This window comes from Mesoplodon bidens, assembly GCF_964165515.1.
Source record: "Mesoplodon bidens genome assembly, chromosome: 1".
NCBI lineage: Eukaryota > Metazoa > Chordata > Mammalia > Artiodactyla > Ziphiidae > Mesoplodon > Mesoplodon bidens.
The window spans coordinates 169526318-169549180 of record NC_138176.1 but is presented as its reverse complement, the minus strand read 5'-3'; the positions used below and the strand labels follow the sequence as shown (position 1 = coordinate 169549180).

Here is a 22863-nt window from a genome sequence, read left to right as displayed (position 1 = left end):
GAGTCCCTCACTCTTAAATATGAATGGACACTCAAGAATCTCCAGAAAAGTGAAGAAACTCTGTTAACAAGAAAGCCAGAAATAGACGCAGAGGAAAGTGTCTTGGAGTAAACAGAGAGAGCATAGGGAGCTGAAGAAAATATTTTAAAAAATTAGTTTCCTCAGATAAAAGAAGATATTTCATTCATGAAAACATTTAAAGAACAATAAATAACTGGTAAATTAGACATATGATATAATTAAAGATTAAAGGAATTTCCTAGAAGATAACATAAGAAGTCAGAGGTGAAGCATAGGAGAGAAGAGATAAGAAAATGAAAAAAATCAATCCAGGGACTGTGAGAGAACAGAGAAGGTGGAATGGAAGAAAGGATCAAATAAATAATATAACAAAATCATCAAAACTGTCCATCAAGTGTAACGATAATGACATTTCAGACTTCAAGGACTCAAAAAAATTTATCTCCTTTATACTTTTCTCAGGAGGCTACTGGAGGATACCCAAATGCAAAACTAACCACCCCCCCCTCCAAAAAAAAAAAAGGGAAGAAAAGAGATCCAGGAAACAGAAATTCAATACAGAAGGAAGGTGTAGAGAATCCAAAGGAAAGCTGTAAAATCGAATCTCAGGATGACAGTTAGTAGGCCTAGAGACAGCACCACATCCGAATTAGAGCAGGGCAGAGGTTTCTAGAAGAAATTACTCTAGGAGGGAAAAACAACAACAACAACCAGATATAGTGAGCATATTGAAAGGATGAAAATGTCAGTTTACCATTTTGGTCTTTCTCCCAGAAACATATAACCCCAGTCTAATCATGAGAAGAATATCAGACAAATCCCAATTCAGAGACATTCTATACAAAATACTTGAACAGTACTCCTCAAAACTGTCACGGTCATTAAAAACAGGGAAGTCTGAAAAACTGTCAGATGTAAGTCCAAGAGGAACCTAAGGAAACATGACTGCAAAGCAGAATGATAACCTGAAACAGAAAAAGGACATTAGGTAAAAACTGAGAAAATCTGAATAAATTATGCACTTTAGTTAACCTATCAACATTCATTCATAAATTGTAACAATAATTAATTAATTGTAACAGTAGTATACCATACTAATGTAAGATGTTAATAATAAGAGAAACTGGATACAGTTTAGGAGACCCCCTGTACTATCTTTACAATTTTTCTGTAAACCTAAAACCATTCTAAGTTTGTTTGTTTTTTTAAAGAGCTAATTGGGAGAAGTGGGAGGCAATCATTAACTTCAGGAAAGCCAAGAAATTATATAAGGAAATGCTCTCATAGTATATCTCATGGCTTAGCAATTAATAATACTTATTTAATCCTAATAATGTAAACACTAATTATCGACTTCATGAAACATCATAATTAAATTGAGTTAAGAAAGAGGAGAAGTAAATGTGTGAGTGTAGGTATAAGATTTTCAAATCCTCATCTTCCATAGAAAGAAGTTAGTAAATAACATCTAAATTAGAAAAATCAAGAAATAATAGCATAAATATATTATTTAGAAATATGGATGGAGGTAAGTGCCAGTAGAAATAGTTTTTAAAAGTTGAAAATGGCTGCCTCTGGGTAGCTAGTTGCAGGGAAAGTGTTGGGAGAGGAGGGGCAGTGCTCTATCATTTTTTGCTATAATCATTTTAGCATTACTGACCTTTAAACCTATGTTATGTATTATAATAATTTGATAAAAATAAAAGTTTTTAAAAGAATGGAAAATATTTAGACTAAAATAGGGAGAGAATGATATTTCCTTGATGCTAATAGTCTAATAGTTAAACCTATGGTAGTTAATAAAAGGGTGCAAATGAGATGTCTTTAAAAAAATGTATATTAAATTGCCCTTGGAGAGACCACAGAAATAATATGTAGATAGATACATATCTGAAAGATACAGAAGACTTGATGTACTGACTAACTGTACTAATATGGTTAAAGAACGATTCAATTAGAATGTGGATCAGTCAACCACAGAAGTCTAGAAAATAAAGGCTCTCAGAGACCGACAATGGCAGTGCCTGTCTAAAGCCTGGCCAAGTGAAAAGGTGCCCTGTAGCAAGTGCTCTATTCTGGAGATGATGCATAAACATTTGAAATATTTAGCAAACTTCTTTTTCTCTGATTCCATGCTCACCCAGCAACCTTGTAATTATAATTTGCCTTCCCATGTAAACTTCCTAAATGATGAGAAAGGATTACAAGGGTTAGTTTTCTTGACAGTTATACTTTTCATTGTGAGATAAATAATCCAAATGTTCTTATTTTACATTAGTTTCTATGAACTAGGTTAATATCAGACAGCTCTCTGAGTGTCTTGACACCACTGTGTGGCTGACATATGAGGCCTCTGAGCCTTTGAAACTGAGGGCTAGGTCCTAGCCTGTGAATTCACTCAGGTGGTGACCTTGGCAATACCCTGACTTCTCTATGTACGACCATCTCCTTTGAACTTCCTCACTTATGCATGAAGGGGTATTTTAATAATGTGACACAAGATACACATATCATTGTTCTAGAACTAAGTGATCCTAGTCTTTTATTTTTCCAATTCTGGTATTAAGTCAGATAGATGGTAAAAGACGAAAATCTCCTGTTGGGTTCTCATGAATGCACTAATTTGACATGATCTTTTGAGAATCAGTGCCTACATACACCCACACAGACTGAGATTTTGAACCCCATTGCTACTGGCAGTGATGTTAAAGGACAACTCACTGTCCACTACATCTGGACAGGATAATACCACTAGTCAGGTTGCAATTTCTTCTAAAGCTCACTATCATAGAGGTAGGTTCATGACAGAGAAAGGAATCGAGTTTGCTGTTACCTTCTTGCATTATAGTTCAGGCCTTGCCCTTAAAAGGGTAATATATGAACCAGCAGCATTAGCAACACTTGGAAGCTTGTTAGAAATGCAGACTCTCAAGCCCATCCCAGTCTTACAGAATTAGAATTTGCATTATAACAAGATCTCTAGGTGATTCAAATGTACTGAATCCACTGCCATCCCAGTTGTAAAGTTTGAGAAGCACTGATCTGGGGCGTGTTTTTCAAGCTGCGGTTGCAGCCCATTAGTGGGTCATGAAATCAATTTAGTGGTTCTGCCACCAGCATTTTTTAAATGAAATAGAAAATATCAGAGTGCATTGCATGTACAAGAGTATTATTTTGTGAAACTTTTTTTTTCAGTTTTTAAAAAAAATTTATTGAAACATAGTTGATTTACAGTGTTGTGTTAGTTTATTTTGTGAAACTCTTGTTTTAGTTAATAAAATTTTTTAAATATATTTATTTATTTTTGGCTGCGCTGGGTCTTCCTTGCTGTGCGTGGGCCTTCTCTAGTTGTGGGAAGTCCCTAGTTATAAATATTTTTATATTCACTAAATCCTGATGTAATGTGTGGGTCCTGGTCAAAAACGTTTGAAAGCCTCTGGTTTAGGGCACTGTTTCTCAAAATGTTGTCTACATGGAAATTCCCAAAAGTATTTTAAAATTTTAGGCCCACACTGAGGAAGGAACAGGAATTTGAATTTTAAACAAATACTCCAGGTGATTCTGATTGTGATGAACACTAAAATCGGAGAACCCCTAGTCTGGCAGTGATTCTCAGTCTTTAGCATGCATTAGAATCACCTGGAGGGCTTGTTAAAACACAGGTGGCTGGGCCTTACTTTCTGAATTTCTAATTAAGTAACTCTGGGGTGTGGCCCGAGGATTTCAATTCTAACAAATTCCCAGGTGATGCTGCTGCCCCTGGTCTAGCCACAGGTCCAGAAAGATCAAAATACAACTGAGAAGAGCTTAGAATCAGGATATTTGCTTTAAGCTGAATTATTTCTCTAATTTATGGCTAAACCCATCAACTCAACAAACACTCCCATTAATTTCTTTATACATCATCCCAGTATCATCATATAGCAAATGGCCCTTTCTTTATAAATGTTTCAAGAAGGTTCTCTATTGAATACATAGAGCCTTTTACAATTCTAAGAATCATGACTCTATCCAGCCAAGAAATATATACCTTTTGCCAGTTTCTCCTTTCTCTGAAGTGTACCTTTTATAGGCATCAGATTTGCACTCAGACAGGAATATGATTAAAGTTCAGAATTTGTGAACTTTTTTATTTACAGATTCTTTTATATCAGTACTAACCAATGCGTGGTCCTTGGATAGGCAGCTCCCCTCTCACCTAAAAATGATCATCAGAAATGCAAATTTTTCTATACCACCCCAGACCTACTGAATTAGATTCTCTGAGGTGGGGACTAATAATCTGCTTTAACAAGCTCTCTAGGTTGTTCTTGTGCACCATAAAGTGGGAGAAGTACTGCGCTAGGTTTCTTACAGTTGCTAAACTGTAATATCCCTGTATCACCATACTTAGATTCAACTATGCTACTGGGGCACCTAGCAGCAATATCAATTTTGAGGGTGTGACCCTCGATTTTCAGACACCACAGCCAACACAGGGTATACAGCCTGTAGCCATTAGTCAAAAGTTTCCTATATTTATTGGAAATGTTCGTGTGTATACACTTCAAGAGGTTACCAAAGCAAGTTACACATTTATATCTCCTGAAGCTCATTATCAGAAATTCTTTTCCTCCTTTCCTGATACAGTGATTTTTTCTTTAAACCTTCCATTATATACATGGAAGTTAAGTATCATGGAAATATGTTAAACTGAAGGTTATGGGTGGTAGATTTTATAACAGAAAAAAATTTTTTAATTCAGAGGTTGAATAGAAACCTAAATTGGATGTATGTAGGCTGTTCAAGCATATGGAAATGTAAATCGTGGGCCAAAACCTGTCCTAGCAACTCATGATCAACTCCTAATGAAGTCAGCTAATTCCATTTGGTGCAATACAATAGAGTTGCCATTGCCAGAGAATCTTCATTTTTAAAAAATTCCCTGAAAATTGATTACTTCCCTATCACATTACTAGTATAAATCCCCCCAACAGAGACTGAAGCTGCTACTTTAGCACAACATACCTAATAACCCCATGAAGCTAACAATGTCCAAGGTTGCTGGAGATTGTGTGTGTGTGTGTGTGTGTGTTTACTACTTTTCAACACAAAGTGAGAACAAATAGTTTTTTTAAATGTAACTTTTAGCTCCTTTTTTTAATTTTAAAGAGGAGCAATTAGTCTTAGCAATATTCTTTCTAGTAATTAGTTACCAAAATATATATTGATGTGCTTTGCTTTCTGCTTCACATATGTACCCAATTTGCTGCAATCCCTAACTTTGTACAATGTACACTCAGCAGCTGCAAATTTCTTCCATTTGCAACTACCTGCCAGGGTATTGTATCAGCATTAGAGATTTGTTTATTACTGGTGACAGATACATTGCAAAAGGCCCAGAGTAGTTACAAAAAGTACAAAAGTCTTAAAAGTACTGTAAGCCCCTCTGAGCCAGATGGTTTAGCTATGTAATCTCTAGTTGTAAATTAGGAGAGTGAGTTGTGTAATAGTTAAGAGCATGGTTTTTGGAGTCAGACAGGTCTGGGTTTCAAATCAAAGCTTGAGTATTTACAAGCTGTGTTACTTAAGCAAGTTACATAAATTCTCAGAGCTTCATTTTTCTCATCTGGAATAATAGTAAATAAGGTTGTTGTGAGGATTAAATAAGATAATGCATGTCAAGCACTACCAGTGCCTGGCATAAAATAAGTACTCAGTGATTGTTAGTTATTATTATTAGTAGTAGTAACTGTTATTATTATTTCTCAGGCCACAATGATTTGTTCATGATGAGTACCAAATGATTATATATCTCAAAAATGTAAATTCATCTGCCCCTAGATATAGATTTACTTTATTCTCTTCATGTTGACTCTCCTTTTTTCCCTTTGATTGTATTTTTCTTCTTGTAAAACTCATGCTTCATAATAACTATAATTTTATGGTAGTACCTATATCAAATATCAGGTTACAGGGAACTTCATGCTGTGGATGAGGCTAGCTCTCTTGGAACCCGTTAGCTTTGAATCTGTTCTTGGCAGGAAGAGTGTTCTCTCTTTATACCCTGCGCTGTCTTCCTACTGATGTTGATTTTAATTCAAAATATTTCTCTTTTGCCTTTAGGTGTTGGGTGGGTGCACTATTGCATCAGACATGACTGTGGTGCTTCTGTGGGTGAGGTGAGCCTGCATTTGTTCTTAGTTTTAAATATGTGTCAGCAACTACTTCAATAGTATGATTACGTCCAACTTCCTAGGAGAGATCTGGCAGTCCTAGCCTCGGACCACAGAAGTGGGTTTTTGACCAGCTGCTATGCTGTAACTTGGAGCTTAAAAATGGAGGAAATGGCATGAACAGTCCAGAGGAAAGTATCTGCTTACCTTTAAATATTCGTGGATCCACCTTCGTCTACATAGTAACTTGATTTTGGAACTGGTTATGAGCCGAAGATGAAGCTACATGGCTGGACTCCGGGTGGGATTTGGTATATCAGCAGTAACAGAACTTCACAAAATATCCCCAAAACATCTGAGGAGTCTTAAATTAGAATAATTCCTAATTAAAGTTGATAGTATCTCTAAATCTTTTCTTATGGTAATTCCCTGGCAGTCTAGTGGTTAGGACTCGGAGCTTTCACTGCGCGGGGGCTCAGGTTCAATCCCTGGTCAGGGAACTAAGATACCTCAATCCGCTGGGCATGGCCAGATAAAAGAAAATAAATCTTTTCTTATGTAGAACCTAATGAATTATAGACATTTACCTCCTTTCATTCAATATACGAAAGATTGAAAATTACACTGTGCAGATGTAGAGCTTACTATGACTCATTGAAAGCACGGTAGGTCAGGAATGTTTATATTTGCCTAATACAACAACTCAAGCTTCAACACAAGCTTTTGCAAAGTAAATCAAGCAGGGGAAAGATTGGTGTATATTTTTTGCAACTGTTTTTTAAAAATTGAACTTCATTTGAGAATCTCAGGATGACTAATTTATATGTGCTACCTTATTAATGAAACTACTACTTGAATGAAAGTATGAATTCGATTTCTGTATCCTTAGTACCTAGCACAGTACTTACCCTATTAAATACTGGTTTGATGAATTGTTGATTGAAATGAGTGAATGAGAAAGAGAAAGAAAAGGAGAAAAAGAAAGAGAATGAAAGGAAGGAAGACAGATGGATGAATGGATGCATGGATGTGGGATCATTTATCCCTCTTTTGAAGGTGGATAAATGATGATTTAAAGTGATTCATTGATGAAAGTCAGACTGGCAATAAAACAAACATACCCAAGTGTTCTAGACTAAAAATATTCACTCCCCATCCCCCCCACAGCAGGTATGTCTTATCCTTTAGGTAGTCCTCAAGCCTAGCTATTATATTACACATTATATTAAAATTACATACAGTACTTTTTAAAAGACATCAATGCCTAATCCCCACCCTCCACCCCCATCCCAGTATTTTTTATTTATTTTTTTATTTTTTTGCGGTACGCGGGCCTCTCACTGTTGTGGCCTCTCCCATTGCAGAGTACAGGCTCCGGACGCACAGCAGGCTCAGCGGCCATGGCTCATGGGCCCAGCCGTTCCACGGCATGTGGGATCCTACCGGACTGGGGCACAAACCCGTGTCCCCTGCATCAGCAGGCGGACTCTCAACCACTGCGCCACCAGGGAAGCCCCCATCCCAGTATTTTTAAAAGGTGATTCTAATGTGTAGTCAAAGCTGAGAATCACTGCATTAGGAAATTATAATTGTTCTTCAAGATTTTTTTTAAAAAGTGAAAAGATACATTTGCCAAAACTTTTTTTTTTTTAAGATTTTTTTGATGTGGACAATTTTTAAAGTCTTTATTGAACTTGTTACAATATTGCTTCTGTTTTGTGTTTTGGTGTTTTGGCCCCAAGGCATGTGGGATACTTAGCTCCCTGACCGGGGATCGAACATGCACCCCCTGCATTGGAAGGGGAAGTCTTAACCACTGGACTGCCAGGGAAGTCCCCAAAACTTGTTTTTGTTTTCCTTCCAAAGCTTTTAAAATTCGGGGTTAGGTGTTTGCTATACCAAAAATAGTCTTAGTCTGTTTGGTCTGCTATAACAGAATACCATAGACTGGGTGGCTTAAACAACAAAACTTTATTTTTCACAGTTTTGGAGACTGAGAAGACCAAGATCAAGGCACCAGCAGATTAGGTGTCTGGTGAGAGCCACTTCCTGATTTACCAATGGCCATGTTTTTGCTGTGTCCTCACAAGGAAGAAGGGGCAAGGGAGCTCTCTGGGGTCTCTTTTATAAAGACACTAATCCCGTTCATGAGAGCTCCACCCTCACAACCTAATCACCTCCCAAAGGCCTCACTTTGAAATACCATCATTTTGGGGATTAGGGCTTGGGGGGTGGCGGTGGGAACAGAAACATTCAGTCTATAGCAGGTAAACACTAACAAGACACAAAACAGAACAAGATATTTTTGTTCTGACCATGTACATTAACCTATTGACCTGAAAAAGGAAGTTTGCTCACTGCTACTGTAGTCAACTGTAAAAAGATTTTTTGCTTGAAATTAAATATACACCACAAGATTGGTTTTGCCCAGTGTCATTGTAACGGCAGGTTAGGTAACCCAGAAGTTAAAGCTCAAAGGTGCTACAGAACACCCTGGGGTGTGTCTAGATAATGCAATATTCTATTAATTCCAAGACACAAAAGCCTGTACTCTTCTAACTTGCTTGTAAATCTCATGACTCATCTCAGCTTGGTTTCTTTTAAGGATAGGATCTTACTATGGTGTTCACAGACAAGTAAAAGAAAATAATTATATGAAAGCCAAATTGCATTTTCTTTTATCTCAACTACTGCAATAAAATTTCCAGCCAGAGGCCAATTTCAGACTCATGTTTTACAGTTGTTAATGATGTCTGAAAATATAAGATCCCTGAGAGCAGGAATATTTTGTTTGTTTTTTGTTTACTGCTCATCCCAGTAAGATAGACTACTATGCACATAGTAGATACTTGATGAATATTTTGTTGAATGAATAGGTATTGTAATTTAGGTGTTGAATGGTGATACCCAATTCCCAAACACTGAAAAACTCTGGGAACTCTTTAAGAACTTCATTTTTGTCACTATTATTATGAGAGTCTACAATGAATGTTACAATGGATATCTGTTATTTTAGTCCTTTCAGCATCACTTCCTCTTCCTTCAGATGATGAAACTCCTCTTTCCCATTGGGAACCAACTCAATGTAGACTCCTTCTCGTCACAGGCCGTAGGGGGTGTACAGTGACCAAGACCTGTACCATCAGAAAATGATTACATCCCTTATTCGCTCCCACTCACTCCCCTCCACATTTTAGTTCCTAATCCAAGTCAAGACACTCAGCCTGCCCTATGACTTTCTGCTGGAGTTAATAGGGAAGATTGTCTCTACCTGTTAGAGTTGATTGTAGATACAGTTTTGGAGTCTGGAGCCAGCGACAGTCATCTTTCCCACTTTGGGACTAGAACCTGTATGTAGTAGTAAGCCAGTTAGAGGCAAGCAGAATTGAAAGATGGAGAGAGCGAGAGCACTTGTTTTCTCATCAACAAAACCTCATACATACTATTTTTAAAGTAGAAATATCCTTCTTGTTTTTTCTGATTATGAGAGTAATAAATGCTCATTGCAAAAAAAATTGGAAAATATGAAGAAAATTAAACTTATATTGAGTTCAACATTCACAAACTATATTTTTGATATTCTTCCCATGCATATATACAAGTGCTATTTTTTCCTTATTTTAAACAAAAGTGAGATTTTGTTTTTTATAAGCTCCTTTCATCAATTTATGTATCATAAATATCTCTCCATGTCAATAAAGACATATTTAATCATTATTTTAAAAACTATGTAATATTCCATTGTGTAAATTAATTATAATTTACTTAACCACCCCTGTTGTTGCACTCAGCTCTTAAACGCTTTTGGCTGTTTTCTGAAAAAGCATTAAATCTTACATTGATTGATTCCTCATCACTCTCCCCTTATTCTAAATTTTCCTGGCATAATTCAAACCGTTGCAGATTATTGTAGGTGAGGTGGAAGCAGATTTTTTTGAGCTTTAAAAAGCATAGAAAGTAGTACTTTTGTAACCATGAGATCTTTCTTACCAAATTTTAAGCTTATTAATTTCATAGAAATGAAGAGAAAACACAATTGAGCAGAACCCTGTGGGGCCTTCCCAGGACAGACCACTCCCCCAGAACACTTTCAGCTTTAGCTTCTCTGCTTTAACTCCGCTCTGAAGTACCTGGATAATAGTAGCTGATGCACATTTCCTGAGTTGTTTTACAGATGCTAAACCCCCCACCAAATGGAAGAAATTAACTACTTGATGAGCAGGTGGCCTAGGGATTGATAATGTTAACCCCTGTGACAACACCCTGTTATCTCACCATCAACCAATCAGAGAACTGTGCATGGGCTGATCACATACCCTGGGACCCCACCACCACCACCACCACCACAACCACACACACACCTTACATCGCCTTTAAAAAGGTTTTCCTGAAACCCATCTGGGAGTTGGGGTATTTTGAGCACTGGCTGACCTGGATTCCTTGCTTGGCTCCTTGCTATAAACATAGCTCTTTCCTTCACCACAGCCCAGGGTCAATAGATTGACTTTACTGCATTCGGGCAAGAGGAGCCAAATTTGGTTCCGTAACATAAGCATTATGTCCCTAGTGTTTAGTCAAGAGATGCCTCGTGACCAGTTGCCAAATTCATTAAAAATTCATTACGGGACTTCCCTGGTGGCACAGTGGTTAAGAATCCGCCTGCCAATGAAGGGGACACGGGTTCAATCCCTGGTCCGGGAAGATCCCACATGCCGCGGAGCAACTAAGCCCGTGTGCCACAACTACTGAGCCTGCGCTCCACAACCCGCGGGACACAGCTACTGAGCCCGTGTGCAGCAACAACTGAAGCCTGCGTGGCTAGAGCCCGTGCTCCGCAACAAGAGAAGCCACCGCACTGAGAAGCTCACCCACCACAACGAAGAGTAGCCCCCGCTCGCCGCAACTAGAGAAAGCCAACGCGCAGCAATGAAGACCCAAGGCAGCCAAAGATAAATAAAATTGAAAAAAAAAAAAGGTTCTCTTAAAAAAAAATAGTGTTTACATAATACCTGTGGCGTACTATTTTGGTGCTGACTGTACCACTCTCTGATGACTACCAAATCTCTAATTATAAGGGTGTGGTTATTCAATAGGATGCGTAAACCCAGTTCCACAGCAGACACCATTTATGTTTTAAGATAAAAAACCAAGGCTTAGTAACCAGAAATCAAGTAATTACAGAGATCTAGAAAAATGTATAAATAAATATTCAGTGTAAAGAAACTTGATAAGTCAAAAGCAGAAGATATATGTTTCATAAGCAAGGGCTTTTGAAAGCAAGATGAGAAAATGAAACCATATCTCAAAGACTTTTAAAATGACAAAAGGGAACATATAAATTAATGTCTTGGACACTCTTGACATTCTTTTCCAATGTAGCCAGCTTCTTTTGAAATGGGAGCCAATTATAACAGAAGCCAATAATATAATGAAATATCTTTGATAGAATCATTTTGAAAAAGAGATGTAGGGCACATGAAGCTGCTTTTTGTGAGTGCCCGCTCATGCCTTATGCTTTCCTTTTACAAAAAACAGCTCCGTTGCTATGGGGCAAGTCCAGTTTCCTGGTTATTTTTGGAGAACTAATGCATTTGTCACATAATTAAGAAACTTAAACATTGTTAGGAACAACAGTGGATAAGACTCTAAAGCATTACCATAGACTCCTAGGAAAATACTTCAAAGTGAATGTTTCGATTACCTTTCATCTGAGTTATATATTAAAGAAAAGATGACAGTGGAGCTCTGTAGAGACCTATCCAAAAGCATGAAAGCTAAGTAAGTAGTTCATGTTAGGACAATGGAATTTAATTTTCGATTTTCCCCCCAGCTTTATGGACATATAATTGACAATTTAAAAATTGTATATATTTAAGTATACAACTTGATGTTTTGATATACATACACATCATGAAATAATCATCATAATCAAGATACTTAACATATCCATCACCTCACCTAATTACCTTTTGTGTGTGTGTATGTGTGTGTTGACAGCACTTAAGATCTACACTCAGCAAATTTCAAGTATACAATATACAATACAGTATTGTTAACTATAGTTATATTGTACATTAGATCTTGCATAACTGGAACTTTGTATCCCTTGATCAACATGTCCCCATTTCTTCCCCCTACTCTCAGCCCCTAGCAGCCATCACTCTTCGTTTCTTTGAGTTTGAATATTTTAGATTTCACATATAAGTGAGATCATGCAGTATTTGTCTTTCTGCATCTTGCTTATTTCACATAGGATGATGTCCTTGAGGTTCATCCATGTTGTTACAAGTGGCAAGGTTTCCTTCTTTTTAAAGGCTGAATCATATTTCATTGTATATATATATACACCACATTTTCTTTATCCATTCATCATCAATGGATGCTTAGGTTGTTTCCATATCTTGACTATTGTGAGTAATACTGAAATGAACATGGGAGTACAATTTTCACTTTTTTAAGTACCAAGAAATATGTGCCATAATTAAGAGTCTTATAGAGATTCTTTTTTTTTTTTTTTTTTTTTTGCGGTACGCGGGCCTCTCACTGTTGTGGCCTCTCCCGTTGCGGAGCACAGGCTCCGGACGCGCAGGCTCAGTGGCCATGGCTCACGGGCCCAGCCGCTCCGCAGCATGTGGTATCCTCCCAGACCGGGGCATGAACCTGCGTCCCCTGCATCGGCAGGCGGACTCTCAACCACTGCGCCACCAGGGAAGCCCAGAGATTCTTAACATCTCTCAATTTCTACATGGTATCTAAGAATTTTATTATTTTAGAAAAAAAAATAAAATTGAGAAAGAAAATCTTTCCTTTGTTAACTTCTAGGAGGCTCGAAGTGATTCATAGGGAAATTAACGTATGTGGAAATAACTTGAATTAGGACAATGAGTACAAGTAGCTCTATTGTTAAATTGTTCACAATGCTTAGGCTTAAGTTTCAGAAACATTGTGAAAGGCTTATTGCAAGATATATAATATACTCAAAGACATGTAAATTTATACTTTCAATCACTTTGAGTTTCTTATTTTTTTTATTTATTTGCTTCAAAGAGAAATATTTCTTCTTGCAAATCATAAGAGAGCGTCCCAGGGAGAACTTTGCATAGATGTTTTTGTCACTTTTAAGTCCTAAAAAATCTTCTTCCATCAAACTTCTGAGTCATAGAGGTATTGTTTCAGACAATACTGTAGAATTCAATAGCATGAGTTAACTTCATAGACTTCTTTCCTTGTGGTTAACCTAATAAGTAATTGTTAATATAATTAGTAATATTGGGGAAATAACATTGTTCTAGCAAAGAAAAAAAGACTTGTTACTATCAAAGTCTTTGTAATAGGTACAATGATTCTGAAAGTTGATGTGGGAGAATAAGAATGCAAATAATAGAAGAGAAAAAATTTTTTAGGACTAAGCCAATTGAATATAATAATATACCCAAACTACTATATTAAAACAGGGAAGTACACATTAAAAAAATAGCCTAGTGCAGAAATAGTCCCATTACGTATAGGAACTTACTGTGTGATACAGGAGATTTCATAAATCAGTAGAGAAAAAGGACCATTTTGGAATGGTTATCAATTTAGAAAAAATAGCTTAGATCAGCTTCTCATACTATATATCCAAATAAATTCCAGATGAATTAAAGAGTAGGTATAAAATTATGGTTAAGCAATAAAAAATCAGAAAAAAATAGAATGGAATGTGTAATAAGCCTCTGGAAGGTGATTATTTTTTATACTTAGCAGCAATTTTTTTAAAAATCAAAGGAAAATATGAACAGATCTTCAGATTTTCTTTAAGTAACCAAAATGAATAAGCAATAACAGAATGGGAAAATATCTGCAAAAACTACTAAATCTAAAGGGCTATTATCTTTCTTATATAAAGAGCTCATATAAATTGATAAAAGTACCTAGGCCTCAAAGAAATGGAGAGCAAAAAGACATAATATTAGTGATCAAAAATGTAGAAAAAAATATTTTCACTACTAATCAAAGGAATGCAAACTCAAACAATATTAAAGTATCAATTTTCACTTAGGAACTTATAAATATTTTAAACAATCATATCAAATAAGCAAGGGTACAATGAGCAGTACTTTCATACATAACTAAAGTCTTTTTTTTTTTTCTTGTCTGCACCACACGGCTTGCGGGATCTTATTCCCCAACCAGGCATCGAACCCGTGCCCCCTGCAGTAGAAGCCTGGAGTCTTAACAACTGGACTGCCAGGGAATTCCTGACTAAAGTTTTGATAAACCCATAAGTCATCAAAATGTTCCTATCCTTTGACCCAGTAATTCCACACCCCCATACACATAAATATGTCTGGCAAAACAAGACTAATGCTCAAACCAAGTGATTCTGCTAAATAGGAAGTTTTACCGAGCTATGGAAAACAACTTATGAAAACATTTTAAGTAAAAAAAGATTAAAGCTTTGAACAAAAAGCCAGTAGGGGAGAATGGGAAATGGAGAATGAATATATTTAAGGAAGGGAAAAAAGAACATTTTTGGAAACATTTAGAAACAGTGAAGTGGAAAGATTTGGGGAAAACTGGGGATCAAAGACGTATTTTTTTCATAGTCTCCTTTGTCATTTTCAAGTTTTTGTTGTTTTAATTACCATGTTTGCAATTAATATAGATATTTTTATGCTTCTTTTGAGAAATGAATCACAAAATGCTGCGCTTTTTCATCATTGTTCATATATATTCTGTGTGTATATATATATCTATATATATACTGTGTGTGTATATATATATATACATATATATATATATACGTATATATATAGTAAAACTAAACTGTATTGTTTTTCTAGCTGGCTCACAGGAATACTTAGACAATTTCTTAAGTATCCTTACTGTTTCTTTCTTTCAAGGCCTAACAACATAATATAAAATTCTGGATATAGGAAATTCTCACAAATATGCAGTCACTACTCACGGCATTGATTCATCCCCATTTTCTCTTCATCCCTTGCAATATCAGATATACAAATAAGCAGTCCAAAGCTGTTAATCTCCCTTGTTAACAGTTTGTAATTTGTTCTAGGTTTAATTCTATTAAGGCATTGATTGAATATAGATGCTGATCTCTTTTAGCAATTCCTAGTTTGGTCAGTAATTAAGGCCTTTCTTTCTTTTTGTGGAATTCCTTTTGTGTCTGTCTCCTACCACAATTTCCTCAGTCCTCCACCCTCCCTTGCCCCAACAGGGAAGACCTCCTGTAAAACCATACTGTAATACTCCATGTTCAGTGCCTATACCTGTGTATATTTACAAAATATAAATGTTGTAAATATGTTGGTTCATCCCCTATCATTGCCTTCAAAGCTGGTACCACTAAATTCTCACTTACACATTTAACCAGCTCTGGGGACAGGGAAGGACTGGGGAGCCCTCATTTGTAGCATTTGCCAACTTTTGTATTGTAAATACTCACACCATGGCCAATTTAAAGCTACTGACATAACATCACTGAACACAGAGTTGGGAAGAGATGCACAGTAGCACATCATTATACAGTATTTCTATCATATAGACACAACAAACATAAGTAACTTCAAGAGCATAGGTAATAGTAAAATGTAGTAAAATAATTAGGAAGTAATGAATTTCAATATTTTTAACTTCGTGTTTAATATAATTTTCTAGCTGTAAGTGTATATACTTAAGTTTAAAACACGGCTATGTTTAACACCTGGCTTGCAATAATATCCTGAAAATAGCAATTGGCTCTTGCTAGCTAGAGCAACTTAGCTCTAACATACCAATGCTTTTAACCTTGCCCCAGATTCTAGAACCAAGCCCTAGTTTAGTAACTCAAATGAGTCAGTCTTCTATCAGAACAACTCATCTCAAATACATGGAAACTAGATTCAGATTAGATTACTGGTGTGCACTGAACATTCCCATTTGTTTCCTATTGTTCTAGACCATAAGGATGCAAAGTAGGTTAAGACCCCTCCCACAATTTTCCCTGTGTCAATAAACAGCCACTCCGTTTTCATGTTTTTCAGGCCTAAAGTCTGTGTCATGTTTGACTCCTCTCTTTCTCTTCCCTTTTATTTCAAGTCCATTAGCACATCCTGATGGCTCTACCTTCAGAATATAGCCATATTCCCATCACTTCTCTCCCCTCTACCACACCTGGATTATTGGAATAGTATCCTAAATGGTCTTGCTTCCATCTTGCCTCCTTGTGGTCTAGTCTCAAAACACTAGTCATATTGATCCTTTTTAATGGGTAAGTCACATTGTGCCCTTCCACTGCTCAGTAATCCCTTATAGTTTCTCATTTCACACAAAGTAAAAGCCAGAGTCCTCACAATGATCTTCAGGGCCCAAAATAATTGGTGTGTCTCTCTCTTTACTTCTCTGACATCGTTTCCTATTCTTCCCCCTTCCTCGCTCTACTCACTCCAAATATGATGGCCTCCTTACTTTTGCTCAGATGTGCTGGGCAGGATCCTGTTTCAAGCAAGGTCTTTGCATTTGCTGTATTCTCTGCTTAGAACACTCTTCCTTAGCTGCATGACTCTCTCCTTCCCTCTTGTCTTGTCCAAGTCTTTGCTTTTATGCCCTCTTCTCAGTGAGGCCTTCTCTACCACCTATTTAAAATTGCAACCCCACTTCCTACTCCCAGAATTGGCCACTTAAATTTTCTCCATAGACTCATTTCTATTGACATACCATATATTTTACTTACTTGTTTGTTTATTTTCTGCTTCTCCCCATAACTAAAATATAAGCTGCACAAGGCCAGTGAACTTTGTTCTGTTCACTGCTGATTCCCCAGTGTCTAAAATAGTGGCTGGCATACACTGGTGCTTAGTATATATTTATTTATTTATTTATTTTAGTATATATTTATTGAATGAATAAATGAAGATCTGTCCTCAAGCAGTTTTACAGGTTTTCTTTCTATATTTTTTGTAACCAAAGTAACTGGATTTCCTACCTTAGTAACTGGATTTCCTGCCTTCACCAGTTTCCTAGTGATTAATCCTCGACACTTGTTACCAGGCACCTACAGTTCTGACCGGCCTGCAAGGATCTCTGTCAGTTACCAGGCTATCTTTGGTCTTCCTTGGCTGACTTTTTTTTTTTGGTACTTATGTTCCTCTATTCCTTTAAATTTACCTTTCGGTTTCAGACCTGTCTTTGAATTAATATGATTTTCTGACTCAGTCTGAGAATTTTTTCCTTCACTGGCTGAGTTTTGGATTTGCTAGTACTCTAATGTGACAAAGAGATTGTATAACAAAATACATTATCATCACAATCTTTAAAAATTAAAATGGGCATTGTAAGGATAATACTTCTTTTAGCAATTAGGTAGGTTATTACTTGTTATCTATCAACCCTCCTATTATCTACATGAGATAGGTGAATATCCCTATAAAATTCTTATGTTTGACACACACAAACCTAAATAGAGTAGCTGTCAACAATGGTTAGATTTTAAGATCCCTCACTACCTACACACTTTTTTCAGGCACTTACAAAAATCCTGGAATAATTAGGATCAACTGAGTAGTATCCTCATTTGTTAGCTGGTATTTGCTAGCTAGACAAGATGGCTATGGACAACTCTAAATTAATAAGCAGTCTCCCTCAAGTTAAGATGATTAGGGGTGATAATGTGAATCAGAATTTTTAACTGCCAACAATCACAAATTTTGTGGAATAATTTTGTTTTCTTAAAGCATATTCTCTATAGCATATTTTATTTTTGCAAAGATTCTGCAAAGAATGGCAATATAAATAGTACTCTTTTCTAAGTAGAATCGATATGTCTCAAACTCAGGGAGCATTGGTACCTAAAAATACCAGTAGATATAATCAAAAGGACATTTCTCTTTATGTGGCAACAGTCTAAAGAAATCAAAAATCTTTTTCTTTTAACATTTATTTATTTATTTGGCTCCACTGGGTCTTAGTTGTGGCATGCGGGATCTTTTAGTTGCAGCATGCAAACTCTTAGTTGCAGCATTTGGGATCTAGTTCCCTGACCAGGGATCAAACCCGGGCCCCCTGTACTGGGAGCATGGAGTCTTACCCACTGGACCACCAGGGAAGTCCCTCAAAAATCTTTTATAGCACTGACACAATTTCCATCACTGTATTTCTGTGAGGAAACTGGGGGAAAGAGGAGCAAATAATTTATCATGTTTTTACAGATAAAGAAACTGAGGCACCAAGTTAGACAATTTCTTGCCTGAGACCATAATGGTACATCAATTGTAGGAATAAGACTGCTGCATCCTCTTAGTTGTTAGCTTACAGGGTGGTTTTTCCAGATCACTCTGCACTGCTAATATAACTGAGATTCTGAGTAATAATAGAAGGTGGTCAGGGCAAAGTAATGGTAATGAGCCAGAGCTAGAAATGAAAATAGAGTCCAAGTCTTCTAACTCTCTGCCCACTGATCCTGCTGTTAAGCTGCAGGACTACTTAATTACTGGACTTCATCAAAAAGTGGCAGTGTAATGCTATTAGAGATTAACCAGTGTCAGTTCAGTTAACTTTTCATTATAGGTGGACAGAATAATTCATATTTTAACAATCTCTAAAGGAAAACAATCTCAAATTGAAATTCCTTTTGGACGTTGTCATATTTCTTCTGTTATTTAAGTGTTTACTTGTGTAATGTGAAAAAGGACCTTGGCTGACTGAAGCTCATTAGGAACCAGAAAAAAAGACATTACAAGTTAAAAATAATTATCTCTTTGCTTAAAGATGGTGTGAATCAGCAAGCTAGAGAACTCAGGTTTTCAATGGGTTGGCTAGTCCATTGTGTCAGTCTGAGAATAGGCCAGAGGAGGAGAAGAAAATATAGAAGAGAAAGGGAGAAGGGTCATCTTTTGTCTTACATTTAGGACATCTATTGCTTAACTTGGTAGATTCAGATGAATGAGACCAGTCATAATTCAGAAATCAAGAAATTTTTCACTAGACCCTGGATAACAGAATCAATCTTGAGAAAGAAGAACAGAGCTGGAGGTATCATGCTCCCTGATTTCAGACAGTACTACAAAGCTACAGTAATCAAAACAGTATGGTGCTGGCATAAAAGCAGACACGTAAATCAAAGGAACAGAATAGACAGCCCAGAAATAAACCCAGGCACATAGGGTCTATTAATCTGTGGCAAAGAAGGCAAAAATATACAATGGGGAAAAACACAGTCTCTTCAATAAGTGGTGCCAGGAAAACTGTACAGCTACATGAAAGAATGAAATTAGAACATTTTCTTGTACCATATACAAAAATAAACTCAAAATGGGCTTTCCTGGTGGCACAGCGGATAAGAATTTGCCTGCCAATACAGGGGACACGGGTTCAAGCCCTGGTCGGGGAAGATACCACATGCCGTGGAGCAGCTAAGCCCGTGCACCACAACTACTGAGCTCACATGCCACAACCACTGAAGCCCGTGTGCCTAGAGCCTGTGCTCAGCAACAAGGGAAGCCACTGCAATAAGAAGCCCATGCACTGCAATGAAGACCCAACACAGGCAAAAATAAGTAAGTAAATAAATAACTTTATAAAAAAATTTAAAAATAAAATAAACTCAAAATGGATTAAAGACCTAAATGTAAAACAGGAAACCATAAAACTCCTAGAAGAAAACCTAGGCAGAATAGTCTTTAACATAAATCATAGTAATATTTTTTGGATCTGTCTCCTAAGGCAAAAGCAGAAGTAAACAAATGGGACCTAATTAAACTTAAAAGCTTTTGCACAGCAAAGGAAACCATTGATAAAACCTACAGAATGTGAGAAAAATATTTGCAAATGATGTGACTGAAAAGGGGGTTAATATCCAAAATATGTAAACAGCTCATATAACTCTATATCAAAAAAACAAACAACCTATTTAAAAAATGGACAGAAGACCTGAATAGACATTTTTCCAAAGAAGACATACAGATAGCCAACAGGCACGTGAGAAGATGCTCAACATTGCTAATTATTAGAGAAATGCAAATCAAAACCACAATGAGGTATCACCTCATTCCTGTCAGAATGGCTGTCATCAAAAAGATTACAAATGGGACTTCCTGGTGGCACAGTGGTTGAGAATTCACCTGCTGATGCAGGGGACACACGTTCGATCCCTGGTCTGGGAAGATCCCACATGCTGAGGAACAACTAAGCCCGTGTGCAACAACTACTGAGTCTGCACTCTAGGGCCCGCGTGCCACAACTACTGAGCCTGTGCACTTAGAGCCAGTGCTCCACAACAAGAGAAGCCACTGCAACGAGAAGCCTGTGCACCACAACAAAGAGTAGCCCCCGCTCGCCGCAACTAGAGGAAGCCCGTGCGCAGCAACAAAGACCCAATCCAGCCAAAAATAAATAAATTAAAAAAAAAGAAAAAGACCACAAGTAACAAATGTTGGTGAGGATTTGGAGAAAATGGAACCCTTGTGGAGAAAATGGGAATGTAAATTGGTGGAAAATAATATGGAGGTTCCTCAAAAAACTAAAATAGAACTACCATATGATCCAGCAGTTCCACTCCTGGGAATATATCCAAAGAAAACAAAAACACTAATTCGAAAAGATACATACACCCCAATGTTCATTGCAGCATTATTTACAATAGCCCAGATATGGTGGTGACCTAACTTCCATCAACAGAAGAATGGATAAAGAAGATGTGGAATATACATACAATGGAATACTTCTCAGCCATAAAAATAACGAAATTTTGCCCTTTACAACAACATGGTTGGACCTAGAGGGTATTATGTTTAATGAAATAAGTCAGAGAAAGACAAATACTGTATGTTATTACTTATATGTGTAATCTAGAAAATAAAACGAATGAATATAACAAAACAGAAACAGACTCACAGATATAGAGAACAAGCTAGTGGCTGCCAGTGGGGAGAGAGAAGGGGAAGGTGCAAGATAGGGGTAGGGGATTATGAGGTACAAACTACTATGGATAAAATAAATAAGCTGCAAGGATATATTGTATAGAACAGGGAACATAGCCAATATTTTATAATAACCTTAAACTTTAACTTTTATAATAACTCTAGAATGTCATATACCTAATATTGAAACTAATACTGTAAATCAACTACACCTCAATAACAAAACAGAACACTTCACTGAATGAAAAATGTTCTAAGAGATGCACTATAGTGAGCTGAGTTCTCATTATATAAGCTGACACGTGGTACTCTTCTCATGTATTTTCAAGGGCATGGACATTTTGCCCTGCTGGAAGAGATATAAATCTCATGTAGACTTCCTCAGTGGTAAAACTCCTCATATAAATCAGAACTCCAGAAAGGTAGGGGACAAATGAACAAAGACTTTATTATCTTCCATAATTATTTTCCTAGTTTTTGACAACAATTTAGTAGATGAAGAAACATTAGTTTCCCTGGGTATCTCTCATATGTACAGGGCATATATATGTCATTAAACTTGTGTTGGTTTTTCTGCCGTATAAAAAAAGAAGGAAAAAAAAGAGAAACATCTTTAACATAAAATTTCTGGTTTTGATTAAACTGATATTTTTAAAGGTGCCACATAGTTTTATGTACATTATTATTATTTTTAACCTTTACAACAACCCAGAGAGGAGAATGTTGTTTTACAGATAAGGAAGCTGATGTTAAGTATTTTGCCCAAGGTCACACAGATTACATAGTAGTTAGACCTGGGTTTACAATCTAGATCTCCAAAATCACTTCTAATACCCTTTCTACTATGTCACAGAAAGCCATGGCAATACTTTAATTTTTACCTTTAAGGCAATTTCTAGGTAAACTTTAGGCTACTCAATGGCTTTTTGAGAAATAGATTCAAGAATATTTGTTTTTCATCCCTATTTTTCTTGTTGTATATTTCTTCAGCAAAATGTAGACATTAGATATCAGATTGTGGGTATTTTTGTTGCAATATGGTAGAAATGCATTTCCTCAAAAGTGCTGGGCACTATATGCCTGTTTGTTTTGGGTTCACCAAGGGTACTGTAAGTCGAACTTGACGGTTGCAGGCAGAGTCCTGAAGTGAGAACTGTGAGTTGACTTGCTATAAATAAAGGATTTCCTATACTTTCTAAAACAAGGTAGAGGACCCTAGTGGATAAACTGAACTACAAACTTTTTTTCACACACACACACTGTATTTTATTTTTACAAGAGATAAATAGACTGACACCAAGCATTGTAAATGGGTGACCACAACAAAAGCAACAATGATTGCAATTACCAAACACGAAACACACTCATACTATGTCATAATATTGACATTCAGTCCAGTAATCTTCCACTGTAACATGAGCTACAAACTTTTGATATTACTGCAGGCTAACATATCAGAGAGCCTTTCAATTTTAGAGGAAAGGGCAAGCAAGTATTATTTTCAATTTACTTACTTCCTAGAAAGGTTATAATTATTGAGCATTTTCTGACTACCACCAATTCACAAGTTGTCATTTGAAACATAGATTCTAACTCAACCCCTACCCAGTGAAATGTTGTCTCAGTGATTTGGTGATAAAATTATCAGAATCATTAATTATTAATTCCTATGGGACTACACCTAGAGAACTTGAGGTAAAGCCTCTGCCTTCTCTAACCAATCAATAAACCAAATAAATATTTGAATGTTCTCCATTATACACCAACCTCAGTGTTAGGCACTGTAGTGC

At 36.6% G+C, this 22863-nt stretch overlaps 1 protein-coding gene across 4 annotated transcripts in view; it reads left to right on the top strand.

Annotated features, from left to right (window-relative positions):
* LOC308619842 (uncharacterized protein) overlaps nucleotides 1–22863 on the top strand; it is a 63668-nt gene that overhangs the window by 36501 nt on the left and 4304 nt on the right. For 2 of the 4 annotated variants that reach the window (XR_014016246.1, XM_081239060.1), the window contains 2 exons: nucleotides 6127–6182; nucleotides 8161–8591. Coding sequence is in view for 3 of the 4 variants with exons in the window: in XM_081239060.1 (XP_081095186.1) it covers nucleotides 6127–6182; nucleotides 8161–8229 (125 nt within the window). In the remaining variant the exon portion in view is untranslated. Of the gene's footprint in view, nucleotides 1–6126; nucleotides 6183–8160; nucleotides 8592–22863 lie in introns of those variants that run through there. The other 2 variants (XM_081239059.1, XM_081239058.1) reach the window with 1 other exon arrangement.